Genomic DNA, 20566 nt, shown 5'->3' with positions numbered 1-20566 from the left:
CGATAATAATTTTTGACTTTCAGAAGTCGACTTCCGATAATGTATTTTAACTTTCGGAGTCGACATAATTTTGGAAGTATGATGTCTCCGGATTTTCTTAAATGATCAAAAGATTTTTTGAGAATTTAAAGAAAGTTTGGAGGTATAGAAGAAATTTTGGAAATGCAGGAAGAAAGACCCTACTTTTATTGTGATACTACTATTTAAGTAATTAGGATGAAAGTCCAAGTTTCTAAATGTTTGAGTTCTAAGTCTTGAACTGAGGTATCATCTTCTCTTTTTGAAAAAAAAAAAATCTATATATTTTTATTCAGTTATAGTATTTGAATTTGAATGTATACTATGGAAGAATCTAATTTCTTTTCCTTTAATTTTTTAATTCTTTAAATACCATGTCAAAAATTGTGTACAGGATAATAAAAGATGCAAAATATTTTAAGAACAAATTGTAAACACTTTTAATTAACTATATATATATATATATATATATATATATATATATATATATATATATATATATATATATATATATAAATTGTAACCGTTTAACCGCTTAAGCAAATCATTCAGAATCTATCTTTTGACATAAATAAGGCCCGAGGAGCCCTCTTTGCAACAAAAAATTGAATAAACAGATAGAACAGAGATAGTTGCCATTTACAGTAAGATGCAAACAGCACCATTGCCATATTTGTTTCCCTCACTCTTAGTATAATTACCTTCTGATATCTGGACACATTGACCGCAGACACACGATCATAGCTGGGTCTCTTCCAATAAGTAATGAAGAAACCTACGAAGCCCATTGAAGAGTCTGTCTCTTTAAATCAGTAAGTATCTAAAAAGGGCAGAGGGAATTCAGGAAGAAAGTGAAAGACTCTGTTGATTTCAGCTGGTCTGGAATCAAAGCATGAGAAATTAGCCGAGACAAAGGCATTTCGATCTCAATAATGCAAAAATATTCAACAAATTTTCTCAAAAAAATAAAAGCCTCAATAACGACAACCTTCACCAACCTTGCCATATTCTATGCTAAGGTTAGGAACAAATGACGGGGAGAGAACACATCAGGGAAGTTGTTGAAACAAAAAAAAGCTCAAGTTCAGACAGAATCCAACTCCAATCACTTCTTTGTTAGACACAAAAACGACAAAAACGTTACAAAAAGACAAGATAAAATTTCAGATGCCTGTTAGATAATATAAACTATATAATTGCTCTAGTTGTAGTTAAATGACTCAACATCCTAAGTAAAGCACTATCCAAACTGTTTCATTTTTCCTAGCACTGCCACATAGCCACACACACAATACAATGTACTGAAGAAACTACGTAGTTAAGTTTAAGTAAAACAACCATGAGATAATTAAAATAAAAAATCTTATGTAATGAATCTAATGTGGATGACATAATTGCCATTTTTAATGCTTTTCTATCGAGGAAAAATAAAAAATACAACGGTGATAATAGCGACCACCAACATCAATAAACCAGTCCAAGTAAAGCTTGCTTAAATAAATGTGCTTTCAGAATTAAGGATACAAAGGAGGATACATTGTCAAAATCGCCGAAGCTTGGTAAGTTATTACTGCAAATTTATGCAAAAAAAAAACCACGTCAAAAGTAGCAATTTACATTCAAATTTACATGCATACAACATTTAAAGAGGTAGCATAACTTACCCACAGGCCACAAGAGGTGTAGTATCTTCACAGTTCTGACCAAGACCAACCTAATAATGTTCCTTATCATAAAATTTATCGGACTTGATATATTTGGCGTCAGAGGATATATCATCATCACATATATCAAGAGATTCTGAAGGATCATATCGGTCTGAAAATGTCTTATTTGGGAAAGAATCTGAAATATGACTCCTGTGAGTGTCATTCTGCCGCCTATCCCTCGATCTAGATGAGTTATCATGCTTCTTTCTATTTGAGCAGTAATCCTGTTTGTTCTGATGACTACTATGCTCACGTGGTCTACTATGACTTGAGTGTCTTTCATGACTTGTAGAAGGCCGGTCTCTATGATCTTTTCCTCTGTCAGCATTCCATTGATCATCTCGGTAATGATGGCTTCGATGATGCTCATGTTTGAGTTGTTTGTAATCTCTAGAAAATGAAACATCCATTTCTTTGCTTTCATCGCAAAAGCTAGACTGTGATTGTTGCTGAGAATAACGTGGGTTGCTTGTTGTCACTGCAGGTGAGTCAATACTAGCTCTTGTTGAATTACTGGCTTCCATGGAAATGTCATGGCCAGGAGGCTTAAATGGAAACAATCCACCCTCTTCAGACATCTTCACAGGGTTCTCAAAACCCCCAGCCCGCTTGATTTGCTCCATGAAATCCTCTATCATGTACCTCATCACCTTCCAGAAGGAATTTAAAATTAAGTATAAATTAGCTTAAAGTAAGGAATTAAATTTAAAAAAAAAATGAAAATCTCTCAGATAATTTATTATTAAATAGTGTTATATGACATATAAGCCAAAACAAGTATGCAACAACTCTGATAGAACAGTTTCTCCAAGCTACCAACTATAACAATTATGGGACGATTACTAGATCACAAGATTATTCAGCTTTAATACAGAAAAGGAGCATTTGGAAAATGAAATCATGACCAAGTACATGAAATTACTATGATTCAACAATATAAGTAGAAAATTTCAATAACTAATGCAGTACTTCTAACCTGTAAAGGTGATTGATTTGTCTTCTTGCCACGATAAGACATTCTTCGACGTTTGTAATCCCTTTCTTCAGCTATCAACTCCTCTCGGGTCTTTTCTCTAGATGATTCCTACAATTGATAGAAATAGAAAACATGTTTAATAACAGGTACAATGAAAGGAAATATAATATTCACTCCCGGGATGGGTTAGGGGCTGTATGTAAAGGTGTTTAATTATTAAATGCCACCTTATTTTCGTTTATTTCCTGATTTAATAAGAAGTTTAAATTTACATGAGAAACAATTCAAACAATTTTCTATTACCGTTTTCTGTTATCACTATTTCAAACTTCATGTTTTAAAAGTGCAAAACAACGACAAAATTGAAAATATTTCCTCAAACAAACAGTCTCGTACGTAGCAGGAACTTGGCAAAAATTTATAATAACTTGCTCCAAGGTCATAAACGCATAACAAGTAGGAAAAATATATAGAATGTGGATTGAACAGTCTATTTCTTCTCCGGGAGGACCTAGGATATTCCACGACCAAGAGTCTCGGAGGAATGCCTTAAGATATTGAGATTCATTTAAAACCCAACCTCTCCTGACATAAGGTATAAGAAGTCCAGTTCTCTAAGTGCTAAAAAATGTGAAGAAAGGAGTAAAACCTGTCTACTAAGGCAAACTAAAGAAACGCAATACCAGAACAGAACTTGTTCTACAGAAAATTATTCAATATTAATAGTACCTGGTTAGATGATTGTGGCCTATGAATGCCATCATGATCAATTATGGGTGTATAATCAGGACGTTTTGCCCGCTCCTCATTTGCTTTCTCAGACAAATAAGAATGCTCAGCAACCCTGCAGAAATAAAGCTGCATATAATTCAGATTAAGCTCGCAAAATCCCAATTATTTGATTGTAAATGATCATAACAATACAAAAGACACAACTCATACCCCATAGTTTTCACAACAAAGAAGCATTTATGACAAAGAAATACTCAAATTGTGAAGAGGAAATAAAACATACAGCTGATAGTTACTTGGCTGCTGAGAAAACCAAAATCCCTTAATTTTCTGTTCAAACAAAGATCGCTCGTGCAATGCGGCAACAGCCGCTGCAACTTGGGACACAAAAATCTTCCTATTCAGTATGGAATTTTTCTTTTCGGCAACTGGAGCAGCAGGTTTGACATCCTTCATGTCCACACTCTCTTTATCTAAATTCTTAGACTCGTGCTTCGAAGTACCTTGGTCTTCTAAAGGAAACAACAACAGAACAGACGCACCAACAGTAATACAATGTTTCAGAAAATTAAGAACAAAACCCTTCCCGTTCGCTGCACCGTAAAGGATCGAAACCTGATACGCCAACCACGTCAAAGCCTGGTTCGAAACGGGGCAAATTACGTGAGCATTTTGGCTTTCCGTGGAAACGGAAGCTTCTCTTATAATCGACTTGAGACACAAACAACATAACAGAAACATATGCTGCTGCATAGCGGTGTCGACAACGACGCCGTATCTAGGCGAATTCGCTATTATCCAATCCATTAAGTGATGTTCATTGGCGATTCCGAGACCTGAAATGGCGCGAAGAACGGAGTTGGAGAAGGTGGTGGGAAAATCGTTCCAGGCCTGGAGTTCACGCGCGATGGAGAAGTAGTGAGAGGGGAGAATGGGCGCGTGGTGGGAGAGTGGGATTAGGTTGGAATGGGTATCTGTGTCGGCGCATTCGAGAGATAAAAAGGCGGGAAGCGTGAGGGTGGCGGTTCTGGTGAGGGCGTCCGCAGGGGAGAAAGAAACGACGGCGGGGCAATCACGGTAGAAGAAGTTGGAGAGGGAGTGGAGATAGAAAGAGAGTTGATCAGAGGGAGAGTTGTGGAGGGTTTGTGGGTAAGTGAGAGAGTGAGTGAGATCGGGAAGAGGGCGCGGAGAGGAAGGGCAACGAAGGTGGTGAAGGAAGAGCGCGTGTGGAGGAATCAGATGGTGTGGACTGAAAGGGCATTGTATTAGGTTAGTGTTTAGGGTTGGTGGGGATGGTGTTACAGAGAGAACGTCGTTTGAGAGAGCGATTAGGTTTTTCAGAGATGAGAGCGTTGAAGAAAGACCAGCGCTGTTACTCGAAGGATTCATCGATCTTCTTCCTCAAAAACTATCTTCACTTTCACACTCTCATTCCAGGGACTTCTTCAAATTCCAACTTTTTCAGTGTAAAGGACCAGGGCCTTTTGTTTGGAATTCTGGCCCATTATACACTGGCCTGAGCGAGGGTTTTGGGCCCAAAAACATAAAATGTACTGGCCCATTCACGTATGTGGGCCAAAAGCGAACCTTTTCGTTTTCTTAAATCCTAACTCTCCCAGACGTTAAAACAACAGTTATTTGGAATCGTGAATTCCACTATCCATGCCACCATCATTACCTCCATTATCTTCATCTTCAGATAACTATGTATGTCATGTTTTGAGAACTTAACTTACATTATCATTACTAAGTTGCTCAGTAGTACACATAAAATACTAAAGAAGATATACATTAGACCATTTTGCATTAATGCATCCAATACAGTAAAAAAATAAAAACATATGGTTTGTCAAAAGTATATTGGGAGTGCGTATATTTGTCCATAAGGATAAAGATAAAAATAAAAACACGCTATGTTTTTGTGATTTTGCAATAGGAAAGTAAAAGGGTTGGAGAACGATCACAATCTTTCAATTGGGATATTCCAAGTTTCTAAAAATAAATTCACACAATTAGTTTTAAAGTCATTGTCATCAAACTTCTTAATTACCTGCTTCATAACAACTCTTCTTTTCGGTACAAGTCCTATCATATCATATTCACCTATACGTCGCTTGTGTGAGTGATTCATCTTCAAACACTTGTGCTTTTGAAATCCTTAGGTGGTGTGAGAAAATTAACAAAAAAATCAAGGAAGCAACTTAGTTACTTCACGGATAGAGATCAGAGACTTTGTGAGCAGATAAATTAATGAAAAATTTGCCTTATAAAAATTTCCATTATCCCCCACTTACTCCAGAACGGTAACACGAAGGACCAATTAAAGAGTTTGGCACAAAAACAAATAAAAGCAATGAGGTGTAGCACTAGTTAAGGTCTTGCACACGTTCTAGAAAATGGTCAGAAAATTGTAGCCGCCGGTTCTCAAAACCAACAACTCTGAGTCTCTAATTCACCAGCTCCCATTAGAAAATTAATATTTGAAGCACAGGTAGTGGGTACGTACACTGTCGATTGTACAAGGCAATATTGAAGTTGTCATGGAGCAATATTAATCTAAGATAAACAAACTTGGTAGTCATTAAGAATGATTCAACCATCAAATAGTTATCTAATCCTGAAAACTGTAAAACACACAAACCCCTATAAATACCTACCTTCCCATGCTGCAAAATCATCAACTCTTACATATTTCACACTTACAATAGTTAGGAACAAAAATGAAGGTTGTTCAGTTCCTTGTTGTTCTATTGGCTTTGGCATCCTCTGTTGCCTTTGCTTATGATCCAAGCCCTCTGCAAGATTTCTGTGTGGCTATCAATGACACCAAAACCGGTGGTATATATGGCGGTATATATATAAATATATAACATTATATATATACATATATAAATTTTGTAGCTTTTTTCTGTCAAGAATAATCTGCACATGTCTATGTATAAAACAAAAGTCTCTTATTTGGTGGCTTTGTTCAATGTGCAGTGTTCGTGAATGGAAAGTTTTGCAAGGATCCAAAGCTTGCTTATGCTGATGATTTCTTCTATCGTGGATTGGGAGCAGGCGACACTGCGAATCCGTTAGGTTCAAAGGTGACAGCGGTGACTGTGAATGAAATATTAGGTTTGAACACACTTGGCATATCGTTGGCTCGCATAGATTTTGCACCCAAGGGTTTGAACCCTCCCCACACGCACCCTCGAGGAACAGAGATTCTTGTAGTTTTGGAAGGTACCCTTTACGTTGGTTTTGTGGCGTCCAACCAGAACGACAACAGGTTATTCACCAAAGTGTTGAACAAAGGTGATGTGTTTGTGTTCCCCATTGGTCTCATTCACTTCCAGCAAAACGTTGGTTATGGAAATGCTGTGGCCATTGCTGCTCTTAGCAGCCAAAACCCTGGTGTTATCACTATTGCAAATGCTGTGTTTGGGTCTAAGCCTCCCATCTCTGATGATGTTCTCGCCAAAGCTTTTCAAGTTGACGTCAAGATTATCGACTACCTTCAGAAGCAATTCTGGTACAACAATAGCTAGTGTTGGAAGAACATGAAACATTATCGTTATTATCACCTTCGAGGACCTTGGATAAATGATTTTCTAAATGTGTAGCTTTTCATGCAAAAGTCTCTCAAGAAGTTACTATACAATATTAAATAAAATGCATGTAGCTATGTATTATGTCTGTAACACAGTTGTTTTCGTGTGCATTTGAACCTTAATATACCAATATTGCAAGTCTAATAAAAGACGGGTAACTTTATTTAACATAGTTTATGAAAGTTTATTCATAAATAAAAAATGAGTGTACTTGAACTGAAAAATTTTGATCTTTTAAATTCGAAGTCGGTATATTTTTACTTGTTTGATTCATGAGGTGGTGTATATGTAAAAGAACATGTTCTTATTAATAATAAATTAATAAATAAATGTTCTGGAAGCATCCATCAACCTCAAAAATCCTAAAATCGTAGCACTGTCTCAGAGATTAACTTAGTTTAAAGTCTCTCTGCTTGACGTCAACAATTTAACATATGGCCATATATATAATATAACATTGGATAATGAAATGATTTTCCACATTTGAGATTCTAAGAGATTATTCGCATCTTTTCTTTTTGCTAATTGAGCTATTGAAATTGCTCAGTCCAAACGTCATTGGAAATCCTAACCAGAATTTTTTAAATATTTCTTTTTGTCAAACCTTATTGGAGTCTATTCATTATATACATAAAAGTACACATTTTATTTATTAGTTAGTGAAACATCCATATTATTGTATTAATTCGTCATAGGTATGTGTGTACACCTGTGGACACAATTCTCATAAATAATATCGATCAACGTCTATTTGAAATATATTTCAAATAGATGCTAAAAAATAATCATATACTATTTTACCTTTCTGAGTAATTTGTATCGATATAATATTTGGAAATCAAACAGGGATTGTAGAATAGAATAGATCACTTTTTTTTTACATTTTTTTTATTTAGATTTAGGTGATGGTAGAGAAAGGAAAAAGGTATAAACTCAAGAGTTATGCATTCTAAGTATTTACAAGAACACTTCAAATATGATTTTTTTTATCAACAATTGTAACTTTTGTTTATAGAGTTAACCGACATACAACTATTACAACAGTTTGTAAATTACAACATACAACATTCCCCCTTAATTGAAGCAACAACAATATTTTCTAGTTCATCTTCGAATCTTTTAAACATCTTTTCCTAACATAATGTAGCCAATTGGAAATCATATTGTTTATTTCTTCATTAACCAAAAGAATTTTAGATAAAGATGTTCGAATAAATTTCTAAAAAGAGTGAGAAACAAAACATCAATGATACATTTTTACTACAAATATTTTAGAACAATGAAAAGTTTAACCTATAATAAATAAAGTGAAATCATTTTTGGATAATGTTAGCCGAAATTTTCAAATTCGAAAATGTCATAAATTTAGGAAAACTTCTACATAACATTCCATTGACATATACAATAACGTTGGCTGACATTTGCAAGTTTGTGAATGTTAAAATTTTGGAGAACTTCTCCAAAACATTTCATTAATACTAGCATAAACACATGCACTATCACGTATGTGTGTACACAAATTTGTGTGATATTATATTAGTAGATGATGACATTGTAATGTTATTAAGTTAATATATAAAATAAAATTATATTTATTAAAATAAAGTGAAATATATCAGAAAAAATGAGAGAATAACTATTGATAAATAAAGAAGAAACAAATATAGACGATTTTGTAAAAAACTTGTAAAAATAACGGTCAATTTTCAAAAATTTGATAAATAATTATATTTTAAAGGGTAAAATTGATATTTTGAAATGTGAAGATATAGGATAAAATATATTTAGTGTACTATCCCTAGGCGGATTAAGGCAAGTACACGGCCAAGACCGCCTAAGCATAGCCCCACAAATAAAAATAATACATCGATAACCGTTCAAGTAGAACATAGCAGCCCAAGCAGCCACTGTAAAGGACTGTGTAATAAACCGATAACACCTAACTTAGAATACCACAAATAAGGCCCCTAGTACCCACATACGTTAACTCAGGGTCTAGGCCAAGCCCAGGCCTATCTAGAATCCAAACACTGGTCTAGTTCATAAGGATAACAGACATAATTAATAACCCTATAAATACACGTGGACCCAACAATTAAGAGGGACGCTTTCATTAATTCCTAATCCAATATTCAACTTTTTGAGAACCCTTTGTTGACTTGATCGTCGGAGCCCTCTTCGCAGGTAATCCCTTAAAAGTCCAAGCCATATACGGTAACAGCTCGAGAGGTCAAGGACTGAGATAAGGTGTTATTTATGTCCCTAATATCTCTTATTTGTTTCCATAAGAACAATTAGTATTAAAAAATGAAACTTAGACTAAAATGTGCAATTTTTTTAGAAAAAAGAAAACTCCAACTATTGTAATCAAAAGAGAAAAACAAATTAAATTTACTGCTGTTCAAATTTTAAGTTATTGCTTTCATGTTACACATTTTCGAATTTATGATGTTACACGTATTTAGTATTATTATTATTATTTTAGTAATTCAATTTATTTACTTTTACTTTTAGTAGTATCTACTTCTATTAAAAAAGTTACTCCTTTAAGTTGTAATCAATCAATAAGATTTTACACAAATACTACTTAAACTTTATTTTTGTGCTAACAATTCAGATTAAAAAAATTAAAATGAATTAAGAAGTAAAAATTATAATTATTAAAAGTAAATGATTGTCAAATAGGAAATTTTAATTTAATTTAACGTTACGGATCATAAGTAAAAGACGTTGGGTTGATTCCGACTGTGCCTTAAGCCCAAACCTAGCATTTCTAAGCCGAGAATTATTTTCCAGCCATTTCCGTATATGATGTTTTTACAGTAATCTTCCTTTTCAGCTCCAATGAAATTTCGATTTCGAACAAGAATCAGATAAAATAAGCTCATTTTATATTAAAAAAATACGTCCACCTCACTTCAAAAAATTCTCAGAATTTTCATGGTTCAAAACTTAAATAAATTTTATGTCCAAACAAGTCATTTCTATCAATGACATCTGAAATTAAATTATTTACCAAATTCCTCATCCCAATCCATCATAATCGCAGATAGAGAAGGCAAAACTCCAAAGCAAACATTTTGTTATAAATAAAAATAAGTCACATTGTTTTACTCTTTTAGACTCTTACTACTACAAGGTAATACCCACCCCAACGGAGTAAGTATGTCACAAATTTTCCTTTTACTAATACAAGGTAATACATCTCCAATGAGTAACTAAACCCACAACATATTTGAGTGAACTACGTCTCAACAATGTGGGTAGCTTCTATACGACTTTCTCTTAAATTTTCTTATCTACATTCCCGTCTAATTCCTATATCTATCTGTCGTAAGGGCATTCGAGATCATTTTCAGTGACCTTGAAATGCTGTGGGCGTTGACCGGAGCAATGCAGATTCCACATTTTGAAATATGATCTCTCAAGATTCCTCACCTGTAAGATTCCAGATCAACTTAGAGAACTGTACAGACAATGAAAACACCATATAGATTGTATAGTCTCAATATAATCTCCACTCACCCAGCGGGTTGTGTCAAACAGAGAGCACGTCATGCGTACAGCTTTAAGCTTAGAAGTAAGAGCTTGAAGCTTCGGCCGATTCAGAGCCAAGGATACTGCTCTTTCTTCATACTCTTTCATGCTATACACGGTTCCACAAAAGTTGAAAAGCAGCAAGTTAGCAAAAATAATTGTCAAGCGGCATAAGCACATTGGCAAGCCATGATGTTTGAAAAGCCAGGGAAGTATGGCACAACCACACTGAACAAAAAAAACAAACTTAAAAGTGCTGACCTGCTCACAATCATCTCCTCCCCCAGTCCAGTGGCAAGGCAGAGTGACCCAGCAACCCTAGTAGCCATTTTCTCAAGAGGTAGAGTAACCATCGGCAAACCTGCCCACAGTATATCCGTTCCTGTCGTATGTGCATTGCATAAAGGCCTAAAAGTGTACAGTTCACACATATAAGACGAAGAACAGAACAATATAAGTAAACAACTGCGAGGGAGTAAAGGCTGCGAATAGGAAAATGAAGCTAGACACAAAAATACGGGTCAGTAATTACGTGTCAAGGAATAAGTCAGCTAAAGAGCTCCGTCTGATGTGTTCGTTCTTCATTGCAACATCTGTAAAAATAATTTGATCTGGCTGTACCCCTTGTGCAGCAGCATCTGAAAGTGGTTCATGAATTAGAAAAGCATACAATAAAGATAACAAAAATTTGAAAAGATCTCACGCCCATACGAGAACACATACATGCTCTCAGTCTCATTTCTCCAGCTGCTGGAAATCTCAAGAGCCAGAGTGCACTGTTGGGTACCCGTTTAAGAATATTGCACCTAAAATAAGCATTGTCAGACACGAACAGAATAAGCTGCCAAATTTTGGAAAAATAGGAAACAAGAATTGAACATAATTGAGGGGCATTATATTTCATATAAACAAACAATAGAGAGCATCCTGAAATTACCATGTATTAAATATTTCAGGATCCATTTTGTAAAGTTGATTGAAGCATGCAAATATAAATTTATCCTCTGGTAGACCATAATCTGATCGTTTGTGTGGGCAGTTTGGATCTAACACATCCTGATTTTTCTGAATAAACAAAACATGCAGGACAATTAATGCGATGCATACAAAAACATACAACATTGAATTAAACAAAAGTTCTACATTAAATGTTAGTAAGAAAACTTACCTGTTTATAATCATTTACAAAGTAGCAATGGGGGAGATGGACAATCTTCTCAGAATAAATGTGTGCATATCGTAGTGGAGAAACAAACTGCAAAGAGAAATAATAAGAAATAAGGATGCATGTAATATGAGCGAGTTGATAAAAACTCATTCTCTTTTTTATCTAATATCTCACCTCATCAGTGACCAAGTAATCTATATAAGTAGCCCCAGTTGTTCCAGGAAATCCCATATATGAAACTTGAATTGGTGCAGGTTGCATAGCAAATATCTCATTTCTGGCACCCTGGAAAATAACAAGTAGAGCAACGTCGTGCAATATCAGGATAAAATTACAGTTCCAACAGGAGAAAAAAGGGTCAGTCACAACACCACGCAGTAAAAAAGTAAAATAAAGCCAACTTTGTTACAACAATTTGTACTATGGTTTGAATACATAAAAAATATATCATAGAATAACTAGTCCCTACCTTTGTATAACCATTGAGGTTGACAAGGATATGTATCTTATCCTCGTTGATCATTTTTGCAATTGAATCAGATGACATGGCAGACACATCCACAAAGTGTTCTGCTTCAGACTGAATACGTTGCCTCCATTCAGTACCATCATTTGCACTCAATGCATAGCAGAATACCTGCATAGAGATATAGATATATAGATAGTACATTGAGAGCATAAAGAATAAAACTTAATAGACAAATAGACTAAATAAAACCACATTAAATACCTCAACATTCTTCCGGTTGTGCATACCAAAAACAGATCCCATGAGATGTGACAAAGGGTGATTACCGAAGTCACTACTCACATACCTGCAACCCACATGTTTCCCATACTTAAAATTAAAACAAAAAACATTTTGGTACATAGAACAGGAAGTTCAGCTACAAAAACGATGACATACCCAAGCCTCAGTCTTTCATATCCTCCTTCCCGCTTGATTGGAATAGGAGCAGGATGGGTGAATGCAGGAAGAGCAAAACGAGATGCAATTACAGAGCAGTGTGCAGCATATTTACGGCTGCAAAGAAAGGGAAGGACATACTATATGTACTGAATAGAGCACTTGATATTTTTTAATTGGTTGTGCCTCCTGTGAACAGTAACATTCATACCTAATTTCCAGAGCAAGCATCGGGTCAAGTGGATATGCTATTGCATGGAAAGGCTGGACACTAGGAAGAACGGATATCTGAAGAACAGAAAGAATGATAAATGAAGGATACTCAAACAAGTACGCGTGTAAAGATAAGTGAAACAGAGTATAGACGACTACTACGGACATTAATCTGCCTCCTGATTATCCCTTCAACTTCCTTGAACATTTTATCACGATCCTCCCAACAGCAGACACACTGCAATATGACAAAAGATTATACTGATTGATGACAAAAGAAATTACATACTACATTAAAATATGTAATACTACTACCAACATGTGCCCATGAACTAGCAGAGCAAAGCATTGTGAAAAGCGGACCATAGAGCAATGGCATTTAAATACACACACCACCAGACAGGAAAAACATCTTCGATCCTTTTTGGCATGTGGGAAAGAGTAAAGTGATATCCCAAGGCAATACTAAAGATAAAAAGTTAAATAACAATGAGAACGAACATTGGTGCATTACAACATATAGTGCATCATTCAAATCACGAGTCAAATCAATTATACTGAAAAGCTCATCCAGAGTCCAATCAGGTAACATAAAGGAGACAATACTACGTATTATATTCATTCCAACCACATGACCGGACCAACGTAATCTATCAGAAGCCAGTCAATGAAATAGCCACTTAATTGTATGGAAGATGCATCGGGACAGAAAAGGTAATAATCAAAGGCATATGCAACAGGATTCTATCAAAAAGGTACTCTAAGAAACTTGCCAAAATTAATGCATATTATAATAGTGAATGAACAAAACCTGAAGTGTATGTAGTAGATTGCAAGTTGCTTCGGGGAAGTCGGGACGCAGAATCAGAGCCTGCTTGTAGCTCTTTACAGCAGCCTCTACATGTCCACTGAAATAAGGTGACATAATTCAGATTAGCTTATAGCAATGACAAAATATTTAGGATCAACTTTACACCAGCCACAGACAGGTTCTCCATGGGCAATGGAGGGATAAAGTCTAGACAAGAAACTTATGACTACTAATGCATCCAAGTAGAGTAAAAAGAGAATAAGAAAAATAATCCCTAAAGAATGCAAATTCCAGGTTCAATTTCAACGTGACTGAGGTTCTAAGAATACAAATTGCCTTAATTTCTCAATTGAAGACTATATCGCAGGCTTCACCACCCAAGAAAGCAAAACCAAAAAAATTAGTATACCTATCTTTATAAGCAGAAGCCAAATTTGCATGGGCTTCAGCCATGGTTGGCCTGACAGCAATGGCACGTATATAATCCTGGATAGCATCAGTAACTCTGCCAATCTCCTTGTATGTATTGCCTCTATTTACTAGCCCATCAGCTGCCAAGGGATCAATACGGAGGACTTCGTTGTAGCATGATATGGCATCTAAATAATTCCCCTACAATAATATGACGTTGAATGAGAAAACTGCCAGAACTGGTACAGTCATGAGCAATGCTTTTGCAAAAAGCTTCTGATCCTAACTGTTCCCCTTTTATCAAGCATGGATCTAACCTCGCTGTTAATAATTACTCATACGAGTATGCATGAGCTATATTTCACATATGCATTACCTGCTGCTTATAGATTATGGCAAGGTTGTTATAAGGAGCAGACAATCCAGTTGTTACATTAAGTGTAGCTTTATAGTATGAAGCAGCAGCAGCTACCATGTTCCTGCATCACAGAATTTTAACCAAGAAAAATCACTCTAAATATAACACAATTACCACCATTAATACGATACAAGGGGATCACATACCATTCCATGTAGATATTTCCAAGATTGGTCAATGCTTGTGGGTGGTTAGGCTGTAATGTAAGACATTGCTTCATCCCACAAATAAAGTACATGAGTAGGGATTTTAGATATATATTACATATGTAATGTAACAAGAGGTAATAAGATAAGAAAAAAATACATTATAGCACTGAATTGCTTCTTCCACTCTGCCAACATCTTTTAGAGCATTACCCTATAAGAAAATAAAATAAAATAAAATATCATGCAATACATATGCGTATTCAGCATTTCAAAACTATCTATGACAAAAGAAGAAACCAACCAAGTTATTGTAAGCTTCTAAAAATCTGGGGTCACATGCAACGGCTTGCTTGTAGTGTAGAATTGCCATGTCCAGTTGACCTTGCTCATAATATATACTGGCCAAATTTCCTGTGCACCAATTGAAGTCATTAGTGCAAGTAGGGTACCGAAATTGTAAAGCCAAATAATTTGAAAAAATAAAAAGGAAACTTGGATATGCCATTGGGCAAATAGATATCTGCATATGGGACAATCATCTATTCACTATCCTACAACTATTGAATTGTTATTTTCCACAAACAGCAAAAATATATCAACCAAGTATGCTACATTATATCAATGATCTTCCACAAAAAATTATGGATAGTGATTTTAGAAATAGATAGATAATCCATCAATTAAGTACGTACTATTCCAGTTGTTCAATGGTTAAACAACTGATTATAAGTTTCTAAAGAATTGATTGATTTTACATAACATGACTGGTTGCAGCACCAAAACAAACCCTTTTGAATCAAGGCCATCATATATTAACACTCAGAAGACCAAACCAGACTTTTAAGGAAGTTAAATGAGAGGTGTTTTCAATCTTCATTATATCAAAAGTATTTCCACTGATATTGTACAAAGAAAATAAATTAGCAGCAAACAGTAGAGAAGAAAAAAACAGAACCCACCATAAGCCATGCCATAGTTTGGTCGTGTCTGAAGAGCATGCTGATAACACGCAATAGCTTCTTGAGACATCCCTAAAGCCTGATATAGGAAAAATAAGAAAATTTTAGACATCCCTGAAGCTTAATATAGATAAAAAAAAAATTCAAGTTTCCAACAAGTACTAATCCAATTCAACCAATCATGCTTAACACCATACCTTGTAGACGTTCCCAAGGTTCAGATATGCATCAGGGAAGGAAGGTTTTAATTTAACTGCTTCCTGAAAAAAAAATTTCGGGAAAAAAAGTAGAGAACATATAAATTATAGTGTGACAGAAATGTCAGGGCAGCATCAGAGGCAATTCTAAATATAAATACATCAGAACCTCAGGAGAACGAAGCAAAAAGCACTAATCTAAAAATGATAAAAGCACAGAACATATGTATGATATAGAAAAACTTCCAGTAAGCACCATTTAATAACGAGAAATAAAGAATCACAAGCAAACTCAACAAAAAAAAATTAATAATACAATACGGTGCGCCACTAGCTTCTATCACACTTCTATCACGAGTTCAAGAAGTTCACTCAAAATGTAGAAAAGAGACATACCTTGTAATACTGAAGGGCTCTGTTGAAATCACCAGACTCCATGAACAGACCAGCAAGATTTGACCATGCAATAGCAAAGGTGGGTTGAATGCGCAGTGCCTCAAGATAACAACTGTAGGCCTGCAAAAAATGTTAGATTCTGACTATTTGCAGTCTTGGAGATGGAAGTTACAACTAGAACCATCATCTGAGTCGAGGCTTGAAGACAACAACTTGACATCTGTATCGAACTGTGGATTTGAACACAGTTCCATGCACGAATTATTTAAATCAGTATCTAAAATGAAAGAAAAGATTTAGGGTACAAAATACTAAGCATTGAAGGAGCGTTCATTGCTTCCAGACCAGTACACATCTATTTTTACTAATTTTATCTGGCTAGACAGAAAATGGAAGATGGTTATGACCCGAAGAATAACTAATTGTCACACTTCCCAGAGAATCCATCAGATCATCTAACCCAAGAAGCAATGTTAGGGTAAAGAAACTAGAGTAGCTCTGACAGTAAGATGTGGTACACCCAGACCTGGGTAACAGGCAGAGTGGCAGAAGAGGTCTCAAAAAATCAAATCTCCCACAGACTAATCCAACGAGATGGCGAATCACTGATACTTTGTAATCAAGTAGGGTATCATCTAAAACTAGGAAGCCCAGTCACTCTTTAGAGAGAAACTGCATTCGCTACAAAAGGGAAGGAAGTGGTACAACAAACCCAATTTCAAATATGTTCCAGTGTGGCGGAAAGGTTAAGAGAAGACTTTATCTCCTATGAGATATGAAGTGATAGTTCATAAACCAATTGATTGTAGAAAACCTCAAAACTCAAAAACACCATTTAAACAATATCAAACTTAGGACTTACTTCTTGCACCAAGCCTTGAGCTTTCATTAAATTACCCAAGTTGCTATGGGCATCAACCTGCAGTGCAACAGAAAGCAATTACACCAACCACATGATAAAACAGTGCAGAAGGAAACAGTAAAAGGACTCTATGCTTTCTGCTTAGCATGAGAATCTACTGATCATCAAACAAAAAGAAAAAAAATACCATTAAAGGATTAATAGCAAGTGCTTGACGACAGCACTGGGCTGCTTCATTGAGTCTTCCTTTTCGCATGTATGCACTAGCTAGATTTGACCATGCATCAGCAAAATTGGGACGGAGCTACAAGAACAAAATCAAGAGGCAACAGGATAAACAAACTAATCAAGGATTGCACAAGAACATACAAGAAAGTACGTAAGGAAAATTGGCATCAAATGAGGGGGGAAATTACTAAATCATTAATATATATATATATATATATATATATATATATATATATATATATAATTAAGATAGCCAGCCAAAAATATTCAATTAAATTAATACAAGATATGTCACTACCAAAAATCTGACTTTTGGTTGTTGAACAAAAATGACGACGATTATATTTTTGAAACATGGTACAGGACTACCACACTCGAAGTCGTAATAAAAAATAAAGCAAAAGCAATACAAACTATAGTTATTAGTAGAGAATTGCATGCAGACCTCAATTGCAATCAAATAGTAGCGAATTGCAAGGTCAATGTTTCCTTTCTCCTGCACAAAATAAAGCTCTGTTTATTCTGAAAAATGCATGAAATCTGCCAACTGCACACGAAGGTAGTATAGTGAGTTCCATCACCGAAATCAAGGAATAGGTTACTTACCTTCCAGGCATTAGCCATATTCCCGTAACACTCAGCAAAGTGTGGTTCAATCCTCAGTGCTTCTTCATTTTTTGCAACACACATATCAAAATCATGTAACTGCCGGCAAATAGTACCATTAGTTCAGAATGCAGTAGAAAAGGAACAAGAATCAGCACCGAGGATTATAAATAAATCATCCAACAAATGACAGACAACGCAACAACAATAAAAGAAGAACAAACCTGATAATAAATTGCACCCAGGAGTAGTAAGTTGTCAGTACGGAGCGGATTTCTCTCGTAGACAGTATTGCTGTGTTCTAGGGCTTGCTTATAATTGCCACTCTTGTACATTTGATGTGCAAGAGACAAGTGCATATCTTCATCGACTGCGTCAAGGTGAATTTTTTACAAATAATCAGACAAAATTATTTCATGGAAGCCTCGGGAAGCATGGAAGCGGTTCAGTAGTAAAAATTGTGACTTTTATCCAAGCACTCACAACTACCAACTAAAGAACAAAGAGCCAACAACATAGGTAATAAAACATCGAAAAGTACAATACAAAATACTCCCTACTAAGAGTTCCCTATCAAACCCTAATTATGATGTAGATGAAGCGAGAACAAAAATAATGTACAAGAAGTGTAAAACCTCCTGAAGAATCCGATTCCAGCTGAATTAACTACATCAATAACAACCAAGAAAATGAAGCGCGGATACAAAAACACAAACCCAAAAACATTGTGCAAGAAAGGGTAAAAGTGCCAACACAAAATCAACAAAGAGCTGGATGTGCAGTGAATATGGATTAAATACAAAATTAAAATTAAAAAAACCTTCGTTAGATTCATGACCGCGTAGCGGTAAAAGAGTGAGCGACGCGGGTTCCTGCTTAACGGAGAAGGGCTCGACGCGATCCCCGGTGAACTGCGGCCGAGAAGTGTCGGCGGAGCCAGGAAGCTGAGGCTGGTGATGGTAGTGGTGACGGTTGTGGGCATGGTTGTCGCCCTGCACGGAGATCATGATTCCGGCGGGGAGGGGCGGCGAAAACGATGAAAGGCGAATCAGAGGTCGCCTTAGAATATGATCATGTAAACTAGTGGGATCGGAGCGAGATCGCGTGAGATGAAGTAACGGAGAAAGAAGATTGCTCGAAAAATCCAAACCCTATGTGAGAATTTTCTCGAGTATTCCTTCTTCTTTCTCTCTTTTTGGGCTTCGTTTCTGTTAAAACTAGAAACGATGACACGGCGGAGAAGTGCTTTATAGGTGATGAGGATCTCTGTGTGGACTGATCTGGGCCGTTGATGTGATAAATCAAATGAAGACCACCGTTCGGTAAAGCCAGATTTTATTGTGCTTTGACACGTAAGGGGCTTATTTAATATTATTTAATAGTTCTATTATATTTTTCCTCCGACATACCATGATGCATTTTCACACATTTTCCTTGCTTTTTTAAATAACAGAGTAATATTAATTACAGCTAGATATTAGATTTATGTCTTTAATTTTGTAAGAATGGAAATAATATTATTGGAAAAAAATATTTTATTAATAAGTTTTGTGTTCAGATTTGATGTTAAGAACAAACATGCCTGTTATTTTTATTGCTGAAGCGAATGAGTTTATGCAGAAATTATTTCACTATGTTCTAACATGATAAACTATCTTTCAAAAGATAATGTGATGTTTTGGAATATATATGATTCATGGCATTGCTTTCTATATTTATTTTCTTTTATATTTTTGTTCGATTTCTCACAAACCTAACACATTTGTTTGTATGGGTACAAAATAAAATAGTTAAATTTTTTTTTTATTTTTTAGTAAAAGTTGAAATTAGTTTTTTTTTTATTTTAATATAATTTATTCTTATAATTTTATAAACATGTGAATTTAATCATTTTAATTAATTTTACTTAATTTATTTATTATTTTAATTAAGTTTTATGATAATATTTAAGTTATTTATATTTTAATGTTAATAAAAAAAATTACTTGTAACATTAAATAAACTTATGAAATTTTGATTATAAATACTAAATCAACACATTTCTAAATTTTAAAGATTAAAATGTTCAAAATTCTTAAAAATAAATAATTACAATTCTTACCAAAATCAAATCAAAAATATATTTAAACCAAAATAAAATTTATATAATAACAAAGTTAAGAATTCCAGTTTCTCTAATTTGTTCCTTATATTTAGGTATTTGTATTTGACTCAATTAATTTGTTTTTGATTTTTATATTTATATTTGATTCAGTTAAATTATTATTTTTATAAAATATTTTTAATATGACCATTTTTATTAAATTTAATTTAATATACATTGGAGTTATCATATAAAATCTATATTTGTACTAAAATTTAAGTTATCATTTAGATTAGTACTAAAATTTGAGTTATTTTTAAATTTTCTCTAGTTTTTTTATACTTGACATCTTAAAAAATAGAAAATAACGTACTAATGTTAACACCAATTTAAAATATCTTATTGAGTCATTTTTTCGAATATAAAAAAAATAAAAAAAAAATTCAATTGAATAAAAAAATATAAAAAACAAAATGAATAAAAGAATAGACACCAAATTCTAATTAAACAAAAATTCAAATTTAGATACTTTAGTTTATCCAAATAACACTATTTTGATATATAAAAAGTGATTGGTTGTATTTTTCCTT

General features: G+C 34.6%; 3 protein-coding genes across 7 annotated transcripts; 1 reads left to right on the top strand and 2 right to left on the bottom strand.

The window, feature by feature from the left end:
• Nucleotides 1–544: 544 nt before the first annotated feature.
• On the bottom strand, nt 545–4892 carry LOC114191904 (U11/U12 small nuclear ribonucleoprotein). 3 transcript variants are annotated; one of them, XM_028081355.2, is made up of 6 exons: nt 3719–4891; nt 3433–3547; nt 2704–2811; nt 1683–2377; nt 1017–1588; nt 545–897 (listed from the first exon to the last, which is right to left on the bottom strand). In XM_028081355.2, the coding sequence occupies exons 1-4, from the start codon at nt 4822–4824 to the stop codon at nt 1733–1735; spliced, it is 1974 nt and encodes a 657-aa protein (XP_027937156.2). In that variant the 5' UTR covers nt 4825–4891; the 3' UTR covers nt 545–897; nt 1017–1588; nt 1683–1732. The 3 variants fall into 3 exon arrangements, with proteins under 3 accessions (XP_027937156.2, XP_085531543.1, XP_027937155.2); XM_085675417.1 differs by lacking the exon at nt 1017–1588 and having other exon boundaries at nt 3719–4892; XM_028081354.2 differs by having other exon boundaries at nt 545–1588.
• A 1153-nt stretch (nt 4893–6045) lies between these two features.
• On the top strand, nt 6046–7201 carry LOC114190376 (germin-like protein subfamily 1 member 13). Of its 2 annotated transcripts, none has more exons than XM_028079228.2 (2): nt 6046–6273; nt 6418–7201. In XM_028079228.2, exons 1-2 carry the CDS (start codon nt 6156–6158, stop codon nt 6966–6968), a joined length of 669 nt encoding a protein of 222 aa, XP_027935029.1. In that variant the 5' UTR covers nt 6046–6155; the 3' UTR covers nt 6969–7201. The 2 variants fall into 2 exon arrangements, with proteins under 2 accessions (XP_027935029.1, XP_027935028.1); XM_028079227.2 differs by having other exon boundaries at nt 6046–6285.
• A 2891-nt stretch (nt 7202–10092) lies between these two features.
• On the bottom strand, nt 10093–19120 carry SEC (Tetratricopeptide repeat (TPR)-like superfamily protein). 2 transcript variants are annotated; one of them, XM_028080152.2, is made up of 28 exons: nt 18714–19120; nt 18118–18263; nt 17894–17992; nt 17733–17783; nt 17247–17363; nt 17060–17116; nt 16198–16317; nt 15802–15864; nt 15605–15683; nt 14947–15056; nt 14803–14856; nt 14643–14710; nt 14455–14557; nt 14077–14279; nt 13668–13764; nt 13023–13094; nt 12855–12931; nt 12644–12760; nt 12467–12551; nt 12206–12373; nt 11911–12021; nt 11737–11823; nt 11506–11633; nt 11292–11374; nt 11101–11206; nt 10830–10976; nt 10557–10677; nt 10093–10469 (listed from the first exon to the last, which is right to left on the bottom strand). In XM_028080152.2, the coding sequence occupies exons 1-28, from the start codon at nt 18898–18900 to the stop codon at nt 10356–10358; spliced, it is 2970 nt and encodes a 989-aa protein (XP_027935953.2). In that variant the 5' UTR covers nt 18901–19120; the 3' UTR covers nt 10093–10355. The 2 variants fall into 2 exon arrangements, with proteins under 2 accessions (XP_027935953.2, XP_027935954.2); XM_028080153.2 differs by lacking the exons at nt 17733–17783; nt 17894–17992; nt 18118–18263; nt 18714–19120 and having other exon boundaries at nt 16198–16427; nt 17247–17306.
• Between the last annotated feature and the right edge of the window lie 1446 nt (nt 19121–20566).

The sequence above is a fragment of the Vigna unguiculata genome, chromosome 7, assembly GCF_037176805.1.
Source record: "Vigna unguiculata cultivar grain cowpea cultivar isolate G323 ecotype 2 chromosome 7, ASM3717680v1, whole genome shotgun sequence".
NCBI classification, from domain to species: Eukaryota; Viridiplantae; Streptophyta; class Magnoliopsida; order Fabales; family Fabaceae; genus Vigna; species Vigna unguiculata.
This window is presented reverse-complemented; position numbering and strand designations above follow the sequence as displayed.